Source organism: Sphaerodactylus townsendi, linkage group LG11, assembly GCF_021028975.2.
Source record: "Sphaerodactylus townsendi isolate TG3544 linkage group LG11, MPM_Stown_v2.3, whole genome shotgun sequence".
Taxonomy (NCBI): domain Eukaryota; kingdom Metazoa; phylum Chordata; class Lepidosauria; order Squamata; family Sphaerodactylidae; genus Sphaerodactylus; species Sphaerodactylus townsendi.
Window position 1 is genome coordinate 46,537,242 of NC_059435.1, and position 18,681 is coordinate 46,555,922.

Genomic DNA, 18,681 nt, shown 5'->3' on the forward strand with positions numbered 1-18,681 from the left:
GTCGGTGGCATATAGATTTATCGTTTGATCACTTACATTTAATTTTTTTGTGTGAAAATGATAGTTTTTGGTGTTGGTATTTTGATATTGTAAGCCACTCCAAGTCAACACTGAATTGAGAAAACTGGGTTAAAAGCACCCAGATAAACAAATAATTAACACTATGTGAGCCAGCAAAGTGTAGCAGCTTGGTCCCTTGGGAAATCTCTGCTTATGGAAGACCTCTCCCATTGGCCCTTCCCAAGTCTTGTACTGCTGACAAAAATGCTTTCAGTACTTAACATTTTTGCCTTTAATCCCCCATGAGCACAAGGAAATAGTACGAGCATAGTTAAATATCTGTTGTATTTCAGTTCTGTAGTTAACCCCCTTTTTGGTACACTCACATTTGTATTACTTCATACTTGGGTATCTTTTCCTGGAAATATTTGTGTCACGCTGTTTGCTGACTCCTTTGGGTTAAGGAGAGATCCAATTCAGATGTCATGAAACCAGCTCATCGAAGCATCAAGTAAAACCAGGAAGTTGCTAATTTGGGATTTTGTTGCAGCACCTGTGGTTTTTAAAAAGTGGGCTAATAACTATGACCTTTAGCTTAAGCCAAAGATACAACTACATGATATCTTGTGGAAGGCAAGGGTCTAATAACTCACAAAGCGCGGTATCATGATGTGCCCATCCGACCAAACAGAGACCAGAATCTGTGCAGTGCATCACCTACGCTAAAAATGCATAAAATTTGGCAGGCTTCTTGAAGATGTCTGGCAAACAGCTGGCTCCTGGAGAGATTTCCTTCTTGATCGACATGTCTCTGCTGCAAGGAAGAAAACATTTTGAAATGCAAAACAAAGATATGAATCATCTGGAATGGGATTTCACCTGCCTCCTCTTGCAGCACAACAAATATGATTGCCTCAGACAGAAAAAAAATCAAAGCCAACTAAAAAGTCAAGAAGCAAAGGGAATAAATGTGCTTGTCTACATAGCCTACAGTTCATTATATAAGTAACTACTAGGCCCATTTGTATTCACACACAAATTGTAGGCATATCTGTACTGCAGGCCTTAAATAGTTTATCTGTTATTCCCACCTCCCTGAGGAAACCAGGTACTTGTAGCTTATTCTCCAGGTAGATACACACTTTTGATTGGACCTGTAAAAGCCACATCCAGAAATGATATGAGGAATCAACCAGTTTTAGAAAAGCATCAAAAGTATGAAATGTCAATTCTTGTCATTAAAACAGGTGATCCAGTTGAGTCATACATATATCATTAGACACAGGTCTTTAATAATAATTTCCCATAAGCAATAATGGTAGGTTTTATTAATTTCATAAATGCCATATTTTTATTCTCTCAGATTACAAAGTGTAGCCCCGACCCACTTACCCCTCCCCCCCAAAAAAACCCCAACAGTTTATTATGTATATGGTATGCTCTTTTCTGAGTACAAATAAGGTTACTGGCAATAGTTACTAATTTCTCTGCTATCAGAAGTCATCTCAGATTTGGCCTATGCGAACGAACAGCAAGATTTATACAACTGTAATACTGCAATAAGAAAAAGGAAGTAAGAATGTCCCTAAGTTAACACTGCAGGGATGGCATTGTATAAAAACAACTCTGCAAAACTGATGAGCATAAAGAACTTGGAAAATCACAGGTCAGGGGGACATAACATTGGTTCACCAACAGAAACAACAATAGTATAAGCCGGTTGATAGAAAGTGCTGTGAAGGCTTGTGTAAAATGCTAAACGCAAGACTTCAACAGTTTTCAGGATGTCTGGGAAGATGACATGAGCAATGGGCACAGAGGTGGAGTTAGAAATGTTTACCCACAATTCCAGGTTGGTATAATTGAGTCCCTTACAGAAGATGCTTTCTTGCTTGTAGAAGTGCACAGGTTCCAGATCCATAGAGTCATGGAAGCTTGTGGTGGAAGAGATTGCATCAATTAAATGTACAGCCATTTTGACATGCTCCTTGACAAAGGGGAACAGGTCCTTTCGCCTCTCTCTGTGGAAAATGATTTTGCTCTTCTTGTGGGAATAAGGAAGTGTGCACATCTCCACCAGGGAAGTTCTGTTCTCAAGGTGGATCCACACACCACACGCATTCATGTGCTTTTGCCCACAGTGATCCCATTTGTCTTCACTATCATCTGTATGGCATCGGTATACACTGTACCCATATTTGGCACACCGGTAATTAGAGTGGCAAGGCAAACCTGTGGGAGTTATATCATGGAACGGAGAACAGCGCTGAAGACCATAGGGTGTGCTACACTGGAAATAACCTACAGTTGCATCTAGTCTGCAGTTATCTAAACACAAGTTGTTTTCCTGGGAATATTCAAGGTGCTCCCGCTGGACTATCAATCCACAGTAGTGCCACTTACCATTGTCAAAGTAGCAGCTGCGGTAGGAAGCCCCCCAGTGTGCACAGGATGAGGAACAGGGTTGGCCTGAAGCTCCTAATCCTTTTTCCAGTGAACAGTAGTCCCATTTTTTTCCATTACCCCCACTTTGGTTACACCAGGTGTAGTCATAGCCATGATACCCGCAAGCATTTTGGCATATTCCACCAGAACTTGTGTAATGAATAACAAAATGGGAGGTGGTGGATGTGACAGCAGAAGAGAACAAAAGCAGAGCCCCGAGAGTACTCAGCATCTTCTTTAAACCCTGCAATGCAAAATGTTCTGTTAACTAGGATCCCCAAAATATATCTCATCCCTGTCATATCTTTCCATCCTTAATGCTCTTCTCCTTGCTGCATGTTCATACAATCATACAATCTGTTGTGATGTGTTTTTTTATATTATTCTGTGACCTCCCTTTGAGCCTTTAAAAACAGAATAAAGGCAATCTAAACCAAAGAACACACTGTATAGAAAAGTAAGGTAAATAGCAAGTATATTCACAGTTATACATCTACTGGTCTGCAACCCCATGAAGAGCATTTTCATTATCAATCTGAACAATATTGAACGCTAGAATGATAGCAAGATTTTTGTTAAAGTTCTTAGTCGTCTGAACATAATTTGGGCATGCTTACAAATGCCTGTCAGATGGCACGATTTGAACCACAACTTGATGGTTTTACTACATCTACAATTACAATACTTTTATCCAGCTGTGACTCTTTAAGACTACCAAGGCAGAATCTGTGCTGGTCAAAAATAGTGTGTGTTTGAGTGGCTGAAAGCCAACATGCATCCAACTGGTACTGCACCATAGCTGGGTTGTTTGCCATGTTCTTTATTTTTGTGCAGTCCTTTGTTGGGCAACTTTTTTTATTTGAACTCGCACTTCTTTGGACCTATATGGGTCTTTTGCACACAACACAAAGATAACTGAATGCCCTGTCCACAGCCTGACACTCGTTTATCTTCATGCAGCTGGGGATAATGTCCTTATTTTCCTGGGATTTTGTTGATGTTTTTCAACAACTTTGCCCATATTTTTGACAGTTTGGAGCTGGCCTCTTCAGTCTGATTGTGGTAGGTTTTATATGTCATTTTCTTCTGCTCTCAGCTTATCTGAACACCTTCTTATTGCCTGAGTCTGATACATTGTTTATGAATTGGTCCTATATCCTGTTGATCAGATAGGAGTTCTGACAGGGCAGCCATCTTCCCACCAAGAGTGGAGGATTCTCCACCCCTGGCTCCTACTTCAGCAACAGGAGAAAAATAAACAAAAAGCATTGTCATTAGGCCAATGGTGTGATGTCATTTCTGCAGAAAATTTGAAAGGGGTGTCATATCATCATCAATGGCCTCTCATATCCCTGTTCCCCAGACCCTCAACTCCCGGATTCACAAAAGACTGATTCAGATTGGGACCAGGGGTGTAGTGTGGGGAAGCAATTACAGTGTCAGAGCAGGATATGGGAGAACAAAATTCAAATCCTCACTTTGCCATGGCAGCTTGCTGGATGACGTTTGACCACTCACAATCTCAGCCTAATGAATCTCACAGAGTTGTTATAAGGATAAAATAGAGGGGAGCAGAACAATGTAAGCCACTATATGTCCCCATTGGAGAGAAAAGTGGAATATAATTGGAATGAATGAATGAATGAATGAATGAATGAATGAATGAATGAATGAATGAATGAATGAATGAATGAATGAATGAATGAATGGCACATCAGGAAAGGGGGCTGAAGCTTTCTCTCATCAGGTTATTTTTCCAACTTAAAATAATGTTAAAATAATGTTTCCCACTGGGAAAACATACATGTTTACATCAGTCTGTGTGTAGTCCATCAGTTCACACAAGTTCCTCATCGGGGATAACAGCAGGTTGTTTCAAGGTAGGATGTGAACAGGGGGAAAGACATAAGCTCCACTTTCCCGGTGGGCTATTATCCTGATCCAAATTGGCCCCCATGTACCTGAGAATTAAGTTTTGACTCCCAGTGCAAATCAGATCAACAGGAATTGGGGCTGATTGGTAAAGAATTTATCATGTAATTAGGTCCTGAGCTTCTTCCAAGAAAAGAAGTTCAATCCAACCACTCTGCTAATAAAATTCAGAGCCTCCCTCCAGCATCTCTGCCTCTGGGTAGATCAAAGGAAAGTATTTTGTTTTGGCTTGAATTGATATGCAGGCTGAATGGGTTGCTGTTTTAAAACGGGTGATTTGGCATGAATTTTATCCTGTTGTTTTAGAAGAGATCCATATGACTGTTAATATTAATTGGTTTGTTTTGCAATGATGTTATAAACATATCCAAAACAGAACTGGCTAACTAAAGTCTACCTTCACGAATATACTGGGCAGAAAGGGAACTGCTTTGGAGGAGGAGGAGGAGGAGGAGGAGGAGTTTGGATTTATATCTCCCCTTTCTCTCCTGCAGGAGACTCAAAGGGGCTTACAATCTCCTTGCCCTTCCCCCCCCTCACAACAAACACCCTGTGAGGTAGGTGGGGCTGAGAGAGCTCTGAGAAGCTGTGACTCGCCCAAGGTCACCCAGCTGGCGTGTGTGGGAGTGTACAGGCTAATCTGAATTCCCCAGATAAGCCTCCACAGCTCAGGCGGCAGAGCTGGGAATCAAACCCGGTTCCTCCAGATTAGATACAAGAGCTCTTAACCTCCTACGCCTCTGCTGCTCCATTTGCAGCAAATAAACTTGTCATATTACATTTCCTATCTCATAGCTTTCTGAAGAACATTTGTAGGATATCTTGGCATTGTAGAGGGAACTATTCAAGATACTTGGAAGGATAAAAACTATAAGAATCAATAAAAGCAGCATATCAATACATCTGGGAAAAGGGACAAGACAAATGTTTACAAAGGCCTTCCAATTAGAGTAGTGTGAATTTTGTAGCACAAAGGCACTCCTGGTCCAGTGGCAGCACTGAAACTTTTAAACCTAGATTGCACTATGGGGTAGTCTGAACAAAGACCTGCTTTTTGGCTTAGGTTAGGAAAAGCCATGATTCATCCATTTTCAGGGTTGAGAGGTCACAAATTAACAGGAGGGCAGACTTTCAAGTCGACCCATGGTGTAAATGGATCCAATTTGCTATATAAATGAACTAGCACCTACTAAATCAGCATTCTTTGAATTAAAAGGGAACTATGAACATGGTTCTTTCTTTAAAACCTTCATTCTCTCTTGTTCTTGCAGTGTTTCTCTTCCTGAATTATATGCACACTTATATGTATGGGATTACACCGTAAAACCACCATGTAATTTAACAAAATATCATTTGGCATATCAAATGTTTAGCACAGAAAGTTTTTATGAATCTTAATTCAGTTCCTTTGCACACACACTAATATTGCACTGTAGGTTGTGATGTTGATACAGATTTTGCTGGGAGCACTTTAATTCCTCAACTTGAATCAGCAGTCACTGAATCAGGCAAATTCACTACAGAAATCATGTCCTGAACTTCACAAGTCTCCATTATTACATTACATATGCTTCCTAGTAAGTTAACGGTTTAATGTTCTTTAAAAATACCTTAGGCACCATTTTCCAGTGCAGGAGAGCCACACTTTGAGAAGCCCCTTGATGCTATCTCAGCCTCTGTAAGGGAATAAAATAGCAGTCACCATCTGGCAAGCACAGCTGTAAAACCACATCTGTTCCATTTACCTTTACCTCTCAGGAACAGGGAAATGCACAACCACCAGACCATTTTCATTCAATAGCCCCATTCCTGAGGATAATCAATCAAATTCAGAATGTCTGCTTCTCATCTTAGATGTTATTAACTCCATTCAGAATTACAAGCCTTTTCCTCAGTGCTATCATTTGAAACCAAAAAAAGCATTTTCTTGATGCCCCTCTGGAAATTTCACCAAGGTATACAAATATGTGGTAATAGAAAGAATCCCAAGAGATAACATGTCTGAACCTCTGTAAAGATTTCAAAATTTCCAGTGAGCAATGCTAGTCCACACCAAAACTGTCCTAGATAACAGCCGAGCTGCTTCCCAGAACTCTTACCATGCAGTCTTCTTATTCCAAATTAACTAAACACTCCAGATGCCCTTCACTATGGTTTCAACCTGAGTAGGAGTTTGAACTGGAAGTGAGCACACTGAAATGCTGGAAAATAACACAACATGCTGCTCTTATTTATCCTTAATTTGCCTGAATCAGAGTTCCGAGAAAGTTATTTTAGTTGCTTACTTCTGCCTCCTTTCAAGTATTCTTCTTGCTATCACTCTCCGGAACCCTCAGAAACAATGAAGAGTGCGCAGTACTGTTTAGTTGTTTATATGCTGAGGAAATGCCAGACTTTGACCTCGTTTTTAAAGACAACAAAATGAAAAACGAAACTGCAAATAAGGCATTTTCACAATGTTGAATTATTTGGAGTTCCCCAGCAGCCATCAATCCTCAAAATTTACTGAGTCACTCCCATTCCTACAAATATAATATATCAGACAAGTTGTGTATGCACAACAAAACAGCTTGGTTGCCATGATGTGAAACCAGCTTCCTCATATTGATCAATTTGTCTACTATCCTGATGTTATAGGAGTCCAGCGACACTATAAAGGCTATGAAACTTAGGCCGTTTCCGCACGGGCATTTAATGGCGGCCTAGGGACGGCAAAAACGCCATCTCCAGGCCGCCATTCGCACAGGGGGCGCAGCTGCTTAGCAGCCGCGCCGCCCTCGCGCCGCCCGCCCGGCCCAAAGCTGGCGTTTCCACAGTGCGCTTGGAAGCGCACTTGTTGTGGAAACGCCGGCTGGAAGGCGCTTCCCCCCCCCACTCCCAGGCGCTTCCCCCCCCCACTCCCTACCTGCACTTACCTTGTCCCCGGCCCTCCGGTGCGTCGCCGAGGCCTGGGGACACGCCCCCCTGCCAGGCGACGCTGGAGCAGTCGCGCAGGGCCGGGGGGCGTGTCTCCAGGCCTCAGCGATTGCCGGAGGGCCGGGGACGCGCCAGGTCGGTCGGGTGACGGCGCTCCGCAGCGCGAAATGCGCCGACCCAGCCGCTTCCGCCTCCGTGCGGAAGTGGCCTTAGTGTCAGCATATTATATTAGCATTTTCTAATATAATGTATTTTCTGTTGGTGAATTTCTTAGTGCTTGACTAAAATATTTTATATTTCTAAATATTTGAGAGGAGATGTTTGCAGTATTTGTTACAGTAGGTTTTCTATATTTGATTGCTGACAGGTAATACAGATTTGCATTCTACAGTACTTGATAGCTATTTGGCATTACCTATTTGATAAACAGCACACAATGGCATTTCTAACGACTATTAAGAAACCTGTTGGATCAATGATCCATCTAGCCCAGGGGTCTGCAACCTGCGACTCTCCAGATGTTCATAGACTACAAATCCCATCAGCCCCTGTCAGCATGGCCAATTGTTGTTTATATGCTGGCAGGGGCTGATGGGAATTGTAGTTCATGAACATCTGGAGAGCCACAGGTTGCAGACCCCTGATCTAGCCCAATATCCTGCTTCATACAGCAGCCAGTCAATTGCCTTGCAGCATCAATAAACAAGGCCTAGCAGCCAAGGCCTTCTGGTATCACTTCTTAGCCCCTGCATTTCTGAGGTTGGTTGTTTCTGGGCATGGAAACTCCCTTTCAGTATGCTAGAAGCTAGGGTTGCCAATTTCTAGGTGGGGGGTGGAGATCTTCCAGAATTACAACTGAGCTCCAGACTACATAAACCACTCATTTATTATTTGGTTATTTAAAACTAGGGGTGTGCGTTTGGATTCATAAATATTTGGAATTCACTGGATAATGCCATATTCAGATAGTTCCAAAAGAATCAAAATCTGAATTTGATAGTTCCAAATATCTGTAAAAATTCTTAATATCCAGAGTCCCATTTATGAAAAGCCGTTGGAGGGGAGAGATTAACTTCTGGAAACCCTTTCAGTGAGCTGCTACATATTTTATGACATGCCATGTTTTTCATTTTGCTGTTTCTGTCATTTTGGAATGACCAAAGGATAATAAAACAGAAGCTGCTTGAAGAAATCTATTCAACATACCCATGTAGCCAAAGTTTACTATGTTCTCACATGAAGAAATTCTGAAAAGATCCCCACCACTAACTTATATTGGTTTTATTCTCAATGTCTTCTCTCAAATCCAAGGAATCATAACTGAGGACAGAGCTCCCATTTTGATTGAAGAAAGGATCTAAAGGGAACCTCCATGTGACCAAAGCGAACTTCAACATTCAGAGGCCTCTGAACACCAGTGCCAGGAGATAACATCAGCCTTGGCTTATACATGCTCTCATTGAACCTCTAGAGGAACAAGTTGGCTACTGTGTGAAATAAGATGCTGGACTTAGTGGACCACTGGTCTGATCCAGTTCTTCTCATGTTCTTATACGTGAAATCAGTCTATTGCAATGCAATGCAGTGCAAAGCCTTTATTGGCATACAAAAATATTACAAAATCACAGCCTAAAATATATAATCGTATATAAAATCAATCAGACTCTCACTGATGTTCAAAGGTTGCATACCCATATTTCATTCCGAAGCCTTAGTTACATCAAAGAGAAATTTAGCTACCATTTCACAGAAAGCTTCATTTGAATTGTTTAAAAGAAAGTTAATTTTTTGGTAATCCGATAGCCCCTCACACTCGAAATCGACTTAGATAACACTTGATGCCAATGTTTACTTCTTATGGAGGCCTTTTTAGGACAATAAAAAAGAGATTGCACTAAAGTTTCAATTTGATCTCCTCCACATGAGCAAATTCTCTCATCCACTGATTTCTTTTGATACCTTCCTTGCAACATAGCCAATGGAATTACATTAAATCTGGCCATAGCTAGTGCACATCTCAGATTTGGATCGTTTAATATTTGGATATATGGGGACATACAACCTCTCTCACCTGCAATGGATAAATTTATTGGTGAGCATGTTTTGTTTGCTGCTGTTATTAATTTTTCATAATCCCATGTAATTACTGTGGTTTTTAAGAGGTTGTATGATTCCAAATATGTTGGCATAAGCAGTCTGTCTAATGAAAGAACTATTTCGTCTATTTTCCTAATTATTTTTTTATGCCAACTGGAATTTTTTTAATTCAGGTAGCAGTAAACTGATGAAACCACTCATTTCAGCATTATAATGAATGTGAAGCAAGAACTTAAATGTTCTTAACCAAGCCAGGGAAATCAGTGTATTTTGACCCAATTCTATACATAGTAATTTTATGTAAAAATTTAGAATGTATAGAATTTAATGAATCTGTGACCTTAGGTGCCCAAATTGGTGCTCCATAAAGCACCTGTGTTCCCACTTTTAGGTTGAACGCATTAATGGCAGCTGGTATATATTGATTTCCATTTCCATTAAAAAATTGGATAATGCATTTACACTAATGTTTGCCTTTGTTAATGCTACTTTGTAATGGCCTTTCCAAGAAATATTATGGGTAAAAGTAAGGCCCTAGATATTTATATTGTTTAACTTGTTCAACCTCTTCTCCAGCTATTTTCCAAACTTGTTTTTTCCACGACTTAGAAAAAACCATTATTTTTGGTTTTTCAAAATTGATTTCTGACTTATTTATTTTACAATAATCAACACACTTGTATAACAGTCGCATAAGACCAATTCTCGTCTGTGACAAAATGACTGCATCATCCGCGTAGAGTAATACAGGTATACGGACATTATTCAGTTTGGGGCTATGGCCATCTGTTTCTGCTAGAGTTGCTGCCAGATAATTGATAAATATGTTAAATAGGTTTGGAGCCAAGATACATCTTTGTTTCACACCTCGATTCACAGGAATGTTCTCAGTTAGATTACCCTCGTTTGAGTATTTCACCTGACAACTTGTGTTAGAATAAAGCTGTTTAATCAGTATTAGGAGTCTGGTATCTATGTTTAAACTTTTTAACTTTTCCCAGAGTAATCCTCTGGATACTGTGTCAAAGGCTGCCTTCAAATCTAAAAAGGCCGTAAATAGCTTAGTTGCACCCTTTTTTAGACTTCTTTCTGCTAAATACATTAATAGAAGTCCATGGTCCAAAGTTGATTTCCCCTTGCAGAACCCAATTTGTTCTGGTCCCAATATTTTCCCATCTTGCACCTGAAATCAGTCACTGTTCCTATATCTGGCAATATCAATAAGTGAATAATTTTTAAGAGTTTCTGCATATCCACAGAATATGCATACGCCAACTTACAGCAACCCAGCAAGAGGCTTTTGAAGAAAGTGAAAAGCAGAGGTGGTTTGCCAATACCTTCCTCTGAAGAATCTTCCATGATGGTCTCCTATCCATGTACCGACCTGAGCACTTTTAAGCTGACTGTTGGTATACACATGTGAGAGACAGAAATGCAGTATTTTTATTAAACGTTTTAAATGATATTTATAGCCATGTGGGAAGGTACATGATTTACAATAAAATTTTCATCTTTCTGCATTTTTTCTGTCATCAGTGAACAGCTGCATCCTCTTAGAAGCACTTTCTAATCCTCTGTCTTGTGGCACAATGGACCACTCCTCTGAGTCATTCACAGTGTCCCGGGTTCTTTCCAGAATTGTAGTGGGACTAAGACAAACCACACACATAACTGCTGTGATTTATGAATCAAAACCATTTATTAACCACAACACACTATTGTAGCAGCAGCTAAGTACCAATTAAGGCACATATCATTTTATAATACCTCACACACAAAGGTTGGCTGTGTCAGCAGAGAGCCGCAAGGTGGCCAGCTATTCACTTCAGTGGCGGAGAATAAAAGTAGGTTGGATATATTGAAGGATGACAAGGAGGAAACAGATGCCTGGAGCCATGTCTAGCCTTTCTTGCCCTGTACTAGAGAGAGCACAGTCAAGTGTCTACAGGGGCCTATGATTTCTTGATATGGTATCTCTCTTTCAGAATGGTCAGAGTTCTAATGGTCAAATACTTCAAATGTTAGGAGAACTGTTTATGTTGTTATCAATTAGCAAAGTCAAAATGCATTCTAATGATTACTTTGCAAAGCCATACCCCTATTTCTCAGATATGCAAGTAGAAAGAGACAAACACACCCATTAACTTCTGAACTCTGGCCGGTATTTCCATAAATTACTTAGTTCATCTCATTCTCCAAAATCATTCCTCTCTTGTCATTTCTCTTTTTTCCTTTTTTAAAAAATGTGGAAACATTGCAATACAGCTGCAACCTCTGAGCCATTTATTCTTTACCATAGCTCTTGTTCTGTGGTCCTTTGGCCTGTACATTGCTAAATAACAATCTATGTCCCTTTCCGCACGGGCCATAAATAGCGTCCTAGGGACAGCAAAAATGCCGTCCCTAGGGAGCTGTTCGCAAGGGAGGTGCTGCTGCATTGCAGTGTCTTCTAACAGCTGCTGTATGAATGGCAGCGGCTGGAAGGTGCCATTTCCCCCCCCCCTCTTTCCTGTCATGCAGGGTGGGGGGGCATGTCTCCTGGCCTGTGCGACACACCAGAAGGCTGGAGAGGATGGTAAGGCGTTCGGGGGACGGCGCAGCCTCCGTGCAGACTGTGCCGTCTTCCCCTCCCCTACCGGGACCATCCATGCGAATGGTCCCAGGAGGGTGTGACGGCCTATCATTGGGGAATGGCTTTTTTACATTTCAACAAGTTTCTCTTCTGCCACTGTTTGAAGGCATGGAAAGGCTGGGCTCCTTTGCTTGAATCTTCTGTGTGGCAACTGGAAGTTGCAGCATGAGTTGCCAGGCAACTGACAGATTTAGGTAAAAGCCCTGGCAATTTTTCCAAGCTCTAGTCAATTGTGTTTTTTTAACTTGATATAGTCCTGGCTTAGCCAGTACTAAAATGCATGCTGAACCTGACCATGTTTTCGTCCTTCAACCTTGTCAATTTCACCAGTGAAGGAAATCAGTGAAGGAAAGAAATTATTTTGGATTTGGATTATTTTGGATTATTTTGGATTATTTTAGATTGTCACCAACTACAATGATAGAATTGCATGTGGGTCTAGTCCCAGGATTGTATAGCAGATAGAAGAGTATGTTCTTCCATCTGTGTCAGTAGGTATGGAATGACAGAGATAATGCACAGTGACACATAGTGGCAAAATATTCCTGAGTGATAAAGTACCTTCATTTCATTTCACTTCCTTTATTAGCCCAAAAGAAAAGAAAATATACCGTAAAAGATAACAAGGAATACTAAAAAAATAAAATTGAATAATAAACATATTATAAGTGAAATACAAAAAGCAATTAAGAAGACTTCACTTTAAAGGCATCCACCAAAAATGCAATTGTGATACGTTATGTGGTATAGTGGTACGTTATGGTGCAGTATAGCCCAATCTTGTCAGAACTTGGAAGTTAACCAGGGTGAGCACTGGGAAGGGAGACCACCCAGGAAGACTTCGTAGTGGAAGGAAATGGCAAACCACCTTTCCTCAAAAGCCCCTTGCTGGGGTTGGCACAAGCCAGCTGTGACCTGATGGCACTTCACACACACACACACACACACACACTGAGACACACATAAAATGCACATATGACTCTGGCCTAAGTTTATGCAAGCAGCATCAGTTAAGTGTTGCCTACCTGATGTTTTAGAGAGCTAATTAAAATGAATCCAGAGTGCATCTGCTTGAAAAATTACTTGTTGGAAAAGCTGAACAAATTCAATCCGCCTAGACTCCCAACTGTTACTGTGGTGCAGCTTTTTTAAAAAAAAAAGTGGCTGATGAAGGACTCTGTTGGGCTGCTGGACTCTTCATCACTTTCAATCCTCAAACCACCTTTCTAAAAACGAGCCAAACCCAAGTTAATAATTATTCCAATTCAGCAATAATGCAATGACATATATTTACAAGTCTTTCTTGCTGAGTTGGTTTTAGTCTGTTATGGTTATACATAATTAATTAGGCAAAGAAATGTGTAGGATCCAATACAAATCAAACTGGTGCTTCTCTATAGGGCTTCTGAGGAAAATTCAAGCTGGGCAATCACTGAACTGTGCATGCTTTTCCATTAAAATTAATGAGCACTGGCCTTGTAATCTCAACACAGCATACCGACAATACCTGTGTTCTTTTGCCCACACTCTTAACGGCAATCCAATGTAGACAGGGGTGTAGTGTCAATGGTGAGGTGGGGTGCGACGTCCTGGGCGCGTGCCTGTGCAGGGGCATGGAAGGGCGTGGTGGGCAGGGGCATGGCGGGCAGGGGCATGGCGGGCAGGGGCACGGGTTGCATGCATGCCCCGGGCGCAGTTCCCCTTTGCTCCGCCCCTGGATGTAGACTTACCTAAGAGAAGGTCCAGTGAATTCAGTAGGACTTCTAAGTAAAGTCTGAAAGCACATATGATGTGGGGATTTTTTCAGATCTTCTAGAGTGTGCCTTTTGTGTAACAAAAGGGAAGTCCATACATATAAACAAATGAAGCTGCCAATAGGGCATTGGTCCACCTATGGCTTAGTACTGCCTATTCTGATAGATAGTTTTAGAACCCTACTGTCTGAAGGTTCGATGTTGTTTTTTAATAGGAGATTGAGTTTAGGACCTTTTAGGAGCACTTCTAAGTAGGTCATCTCAGAAGTACGCTCCATATTATTCAGTGGGGCTTATTTCTAGGAAATCATTCTTAGGACTGCAGCCTCTGTATGCAAAAGACTATACTCAGTAACATCATGTTGGCCCATCCCATAAATAGGTAAAGATAGTCAGCCCCCAGTACAAGTACTGGGTCATTACTGACCCGTGGGGTGATGTCACATATGACATTTACTAGGCAGCCTATGTTTACAGGGTGGCTTGCTGTTGCCTTCCCCAGCTGTCTACACATTACCCCCAGCAAGATTGGTACTCGTACAAATTTGGACCCTTATCTTAAAAACTGCCCCCTTCAGAACCTGGCAAAGATTCCCCATATGGTATAATAGACCCAAAAAAGTCCCCTAGAATCCAATTTTTTCCAGCTTTTTTCCAGTTTTCAGACTGTTAAAATGGTGTTGTCTTTTTTTAACTCTTTTTCTCTTTGACTTACCTGAATACACACCTCTAGTCTTGTCATTCACAATAGATATTAAGCAGCTTTCACTGGGGATAATCCCCTGTTGTGGACTCACTGCCAGTGCAAATGTAGAGGCATACAAAGAGGCAACCAAGTGCCACCAGTGAATGCAGACCTGGAGGTTCAGAAAACCATACCTTCCCATTCACATGGGGCCAAACCTGCTTGATTCTAATGGAAGGACTGGATCAAAACAGAGGAAAGGGAGAAGTCATCAGAAGGAAACCAGGTGGAGAATGACAAGATGTGGGTGTCCTGAAAACTTCCTCTCTGGTTTTGGAGCCATGGGGGGGGGGGAGGAGGAGGAGGAGTTTGGATTTATATCCTCCCTTTCTCTCCTATAGGAGACTCAAAGGGGCTGACAATCTCCTTGCCCTTCCCCCCTCACAACAAACACCCTGTGAGGTGGGTGGGGCTGAGAGAGCTCCAAAAAGCTGTGACTAGCCCATGGTCACCCAGCTGGCGTGTGTGGGAGTGTACAGGCTAATCTGAATTCCCTAGATAAGCCTCCACAACTCAAGCAGCAGAGCTGGGAATCAAACCCGGTTCCTCCAGATAAGAATGCACCTGCTCTTAGCCACTACGCCATTGCTGCCCCTGCTTTAGTGTCATTGCCATCATGGAGTAAGAGAGATAAAGTTTCTCGTGAACTGTACAAGGACAGAGCTGTCTCTTCTGAACACAGGAACTAATGCTTAGGATTTATTTGCGTAACCAAACTCACTCTACTACTTAGTAGCAGCAGCTCCTGTATAAAAGTTTTCACCACTGGACAGTTACTGCCGAGGGAAAAAAGGAAAAAGATCTGCATCTGATGCCCTATCTTTTATCCCTTTTGTGTATCCTCTGCTTGATTCAGACATTGCAGGATTACACTCATGATCTATTAATGGCAGCCAGATCAAAATCCTTCATATCACAGTACAAATGCCCAGACTTTTCAACTAAAACAGCCCACATAGGAGCCACTCCTAATTTTTGTTCTCTTTTTTGTTGTGATTGAAAAATCTTAAGTCTACAAGTTTTGCACGAGACTTGGAGTCTTCCCATCTGCATTCAATTATAATGTTGGCTTTTGGCATTTGCCACTCTGAGTGGCTCATGCTAAACAATGCGTTTATAATAGTTGCCAAAGATGAAAAGAAGTGCTAATGAGAATTTACTCCATTGTTATCTCTGTTTTTCATGAATCCAGTTATTTGTCACTGGCGTCTATCTTTTGAAGGAGGACAATCGTGCCAGCTGCTATCTGAATGGGGCCTTTCCAGCTACATTTAAATAGATTGTTTGTCTTCATTAGTGTTTTGTACAAATTCATTCAGAGGATATTCTCACACTGTTGTTAGGCAGGCCCTATCTGAGAGCTCCAAGCTTGCATCCAAGGCTGCTTAGACAGGAAAGTATGGTTCTATTGTGGTCTCTCCTTGTTTTTAGCTCTCTTCCCTATTTCAATGATTAATGTAAGATATATATTAATTTAAAACATAACTTTAAAAGATAATTTAAAACCTAACTGCAGTTTACTTTAAAAATATGCCTCGTGTTTTGTATATTTTCCGAGCAGTATAATGCTGATTTGGGGAGCAATCCTAACTAAATCTATTCAGAAGTAAGTCCTATGTGATTCAGTAGGGCTTACTTCCAGGAAAGTGTCCTTTGAATTTCAGCATTGATTATGAAGTCCCACTACTTTGTTTAACAAAGTGAGGGAACTTGGCATAAGTACTGATAACATAAATATCCTAACACATACAGCTCCTAGAGGAAGAATCAGATAAAACTGCCAGATAAACATCAACTAAACCAAGTACTTTAAAATTAACTGTAAAGAAAAAGTGTTCTAAAGTTTCTGTTAATTCCAGTGGTATTTTAAAGACTAATAAAATGTATCTCATTATAAACTGTTGTGAGCCAGAGTTCAGTTAAGTCACTGTTATCCTATACAGGAACTTCAATAGAAGAATGAAATGAGAAATTGCAGAATTAGCACACAATAAGAAGTGTGACACTGCTTGTTCAGCAGGTCTTCACAAGGACCTGAAATTGCTCACTTATGATAGGTGATATTATCTTGTACATCCCATCTTTACAGCTGTTAACTAGAGTAATTTATCTACATAAATACTTTATATATGCTTCTGCCTAATGAATGAATGTGTCATTCATCTCATGAAGTGAGTTCAGTCTCACAAAAGCTCATGCTGGAATAAATTTAATCTTTAAAGTGCCACTGATAAATTTTCTTAGTTTCAAGAAGTCTAATTTTTCAGCCTAATTTATAACAGCCTGTGGATCAATTGTTGCTGGCTGAGTTGGCCTGCCACCGCGGCTCCCAGCTGAGCCGCCTTGAGCCCCGCCCCCCTGAGCCCTGCCCTCCCCCAGCCTCTGAGCCACCTCGAGCCCCGCCCCCTGAGCCCCGCTCTCCCTCAGCCTTCCTGCTGGCTCCCATAAGTGGGGAGCGGGGAGCCAGTCATGCCCCCAGGCGCCATTTAGGCCCGGTACATCACTAGTCCATGTACACAATCCTGGAAACAGTCGATGCCAAATCGTCTCTTTAGAAGCACTGAAAACTAACCCATCTTCTCCAAGAGCTTTGATCTCTTTTCTTCCAAGCTGGCTAGAGAGAAAATTAGGATAGGTAACAGTCAGACTTAAAAAATATATCTAATCACTCCCAGCAAAGGGACAGGAAGCTGAATATTGCAAATGACATTTGGAGGTGGCAGTCCCTTCCCCCCAACAAAGGAGATCTTCATACAGTTAAATCCATTTCTAATTTTTTAAGTAATTCCTTAAATCCTCACATAATTTCTTGGCAGAAAACTGCAGTTTCAGGGCAAAAAAAACCCCCAATCCTATGAAGAAACACAGCACTGAGATATAAGATACAAAAAGATACTAAAGATGGTTCAGTAATGACCCGGTGCTTGCCACGGGACTACCTTTAGTAAACCAGTGGACAATAAATTGATAATACTGGGCTAAAACTCAATTTTTCATGTACAGTTTTGCAGGGATGGGGTCTATTTCATTCTCTTCAGTAATGGAGAGTGTTTCACTATTTTTATGCATTCAGTCCTCCCCTTACTTCACATACTCCTATAAATACTACAGAGCTTCTATGAACCAAAGATTCTCAACTCAAGCTACTTGGAAAAAGTACTGTTCAAATCAATAGGGCTGGTTCCTAGGCAAAGAGGTTGCCACTGCTTTTATCATGTTCTTTAGTGTTTATATAGATTACTGATCCACATAGGCTAGCATCTGATCTTCATCTCATTTCAGTTTCACATAAATTTGTCAATTTTGAACACACAACACATGGTCTATGGCAATTTACTATACTGTTTGATTGTCTCTCTTTTAAAAACTCCTATATAATGTATCTAGATATAGGCATATACATGCACTCCTCAAAGATGTTCTCATGGAACAATCCTATTGATTTCAAAATGGCTTCTTCAGAGTAAATAGCTTGAGAATATGCATACAGCCACATATGCCATTCCAAAGAGGGAAACATTTTCAATATTGGACATAACTCATTAGCATTTTCTTTCAGTTCCCTTTTCCTCATTTATTTAATCCCTTTATCTCTTCTATTTGCAATATGCCAAATATATTCTCATCTTTCAAAAGTGCAATTATAATTTCCTGTCAGGGAAAAAAAAAGATTAGCAGTTTGTACACCCGCTGAACCAAATGCCTTCAGAAAAACAGCAGCTGTAATTTTGCGGATTCAAACTGGTTTTCACATTTAAATGTAATACCACCAAAATACTGCCATTGAAGAGGTATTTAGATTCTTTTCTTCCTTTTTAGACATCTTTCCGCACGTCTGTTCCTTCTTGTGCTGAGGGGTAAAAGAAGCCGCGCTGGACTAACCAAGGGAAGAACATTTCACCTCAGTGGAGGAACATTTTTGAAGCACTCATTCAGATCTCACTGATTTGTTAAAAGATAAGTTAAGGCTGCCACAGAAATACATATGGGCCATTAAGTATTAAAGCAGGACTGCTCAATTTATCAAGCAATAGCTGCTGCAAAAAAACCAAGAGAATGGTACTTCACAGACTAACAAGTTTAGTGTAGAGGTTTTCATGGGTGTCAAGTCTCATCAGAGGCATGATTTACCAAGATTTTTTAAAAGACCGGAAAAGCTT

At 40.9% G+C, this 18,681-nt stretch overlaps 1 protein-coding gene across 5 annotated transcripts in view; it reads right to left on the bottom strand.

The window, feature by feature from the left end:
- Nucleotides 1–1,327: 1,327 nt before the first annotated feature.
- LOC125440480 overlaps nucleotides 1,328–18,681 on the bottom strand; it is a 45,531-nt gene continuing 28,177 nt past the window's right edge. For 3 of the 5 annotated variants that reach the window (XM_048510308.1, XM_048510309.1, XM_048510311.1), the window contains 2 exons: nucleotides 5,988–6,053; nucleotides 1,328–2,689 (listed from right to left, as the gene is read on the bottom strand). In XM_048510308.1, the coding sequence (XP_048366265.1) occupies nucleotides 1,661–2,689; nucleotides 5,988–5,999 (1,041 nt within the window). In that variant the 5' untranslated portion in view covers nucleotides 6,000–6,053 and the 3' untranslated portion in view covers nucleotides 1,328–1,660. Of the gene's footprint in view, nucleotides 2,690–5,987; nucleotides 6,054–6,476; nucleotides 6,550–6,662; nucleotides 6,721–18,681 lie in introns of those variants that run through there. The other 2 variants (XM_048510307.1, XM_048510310.1) reach the window with 2 other exon arrangements.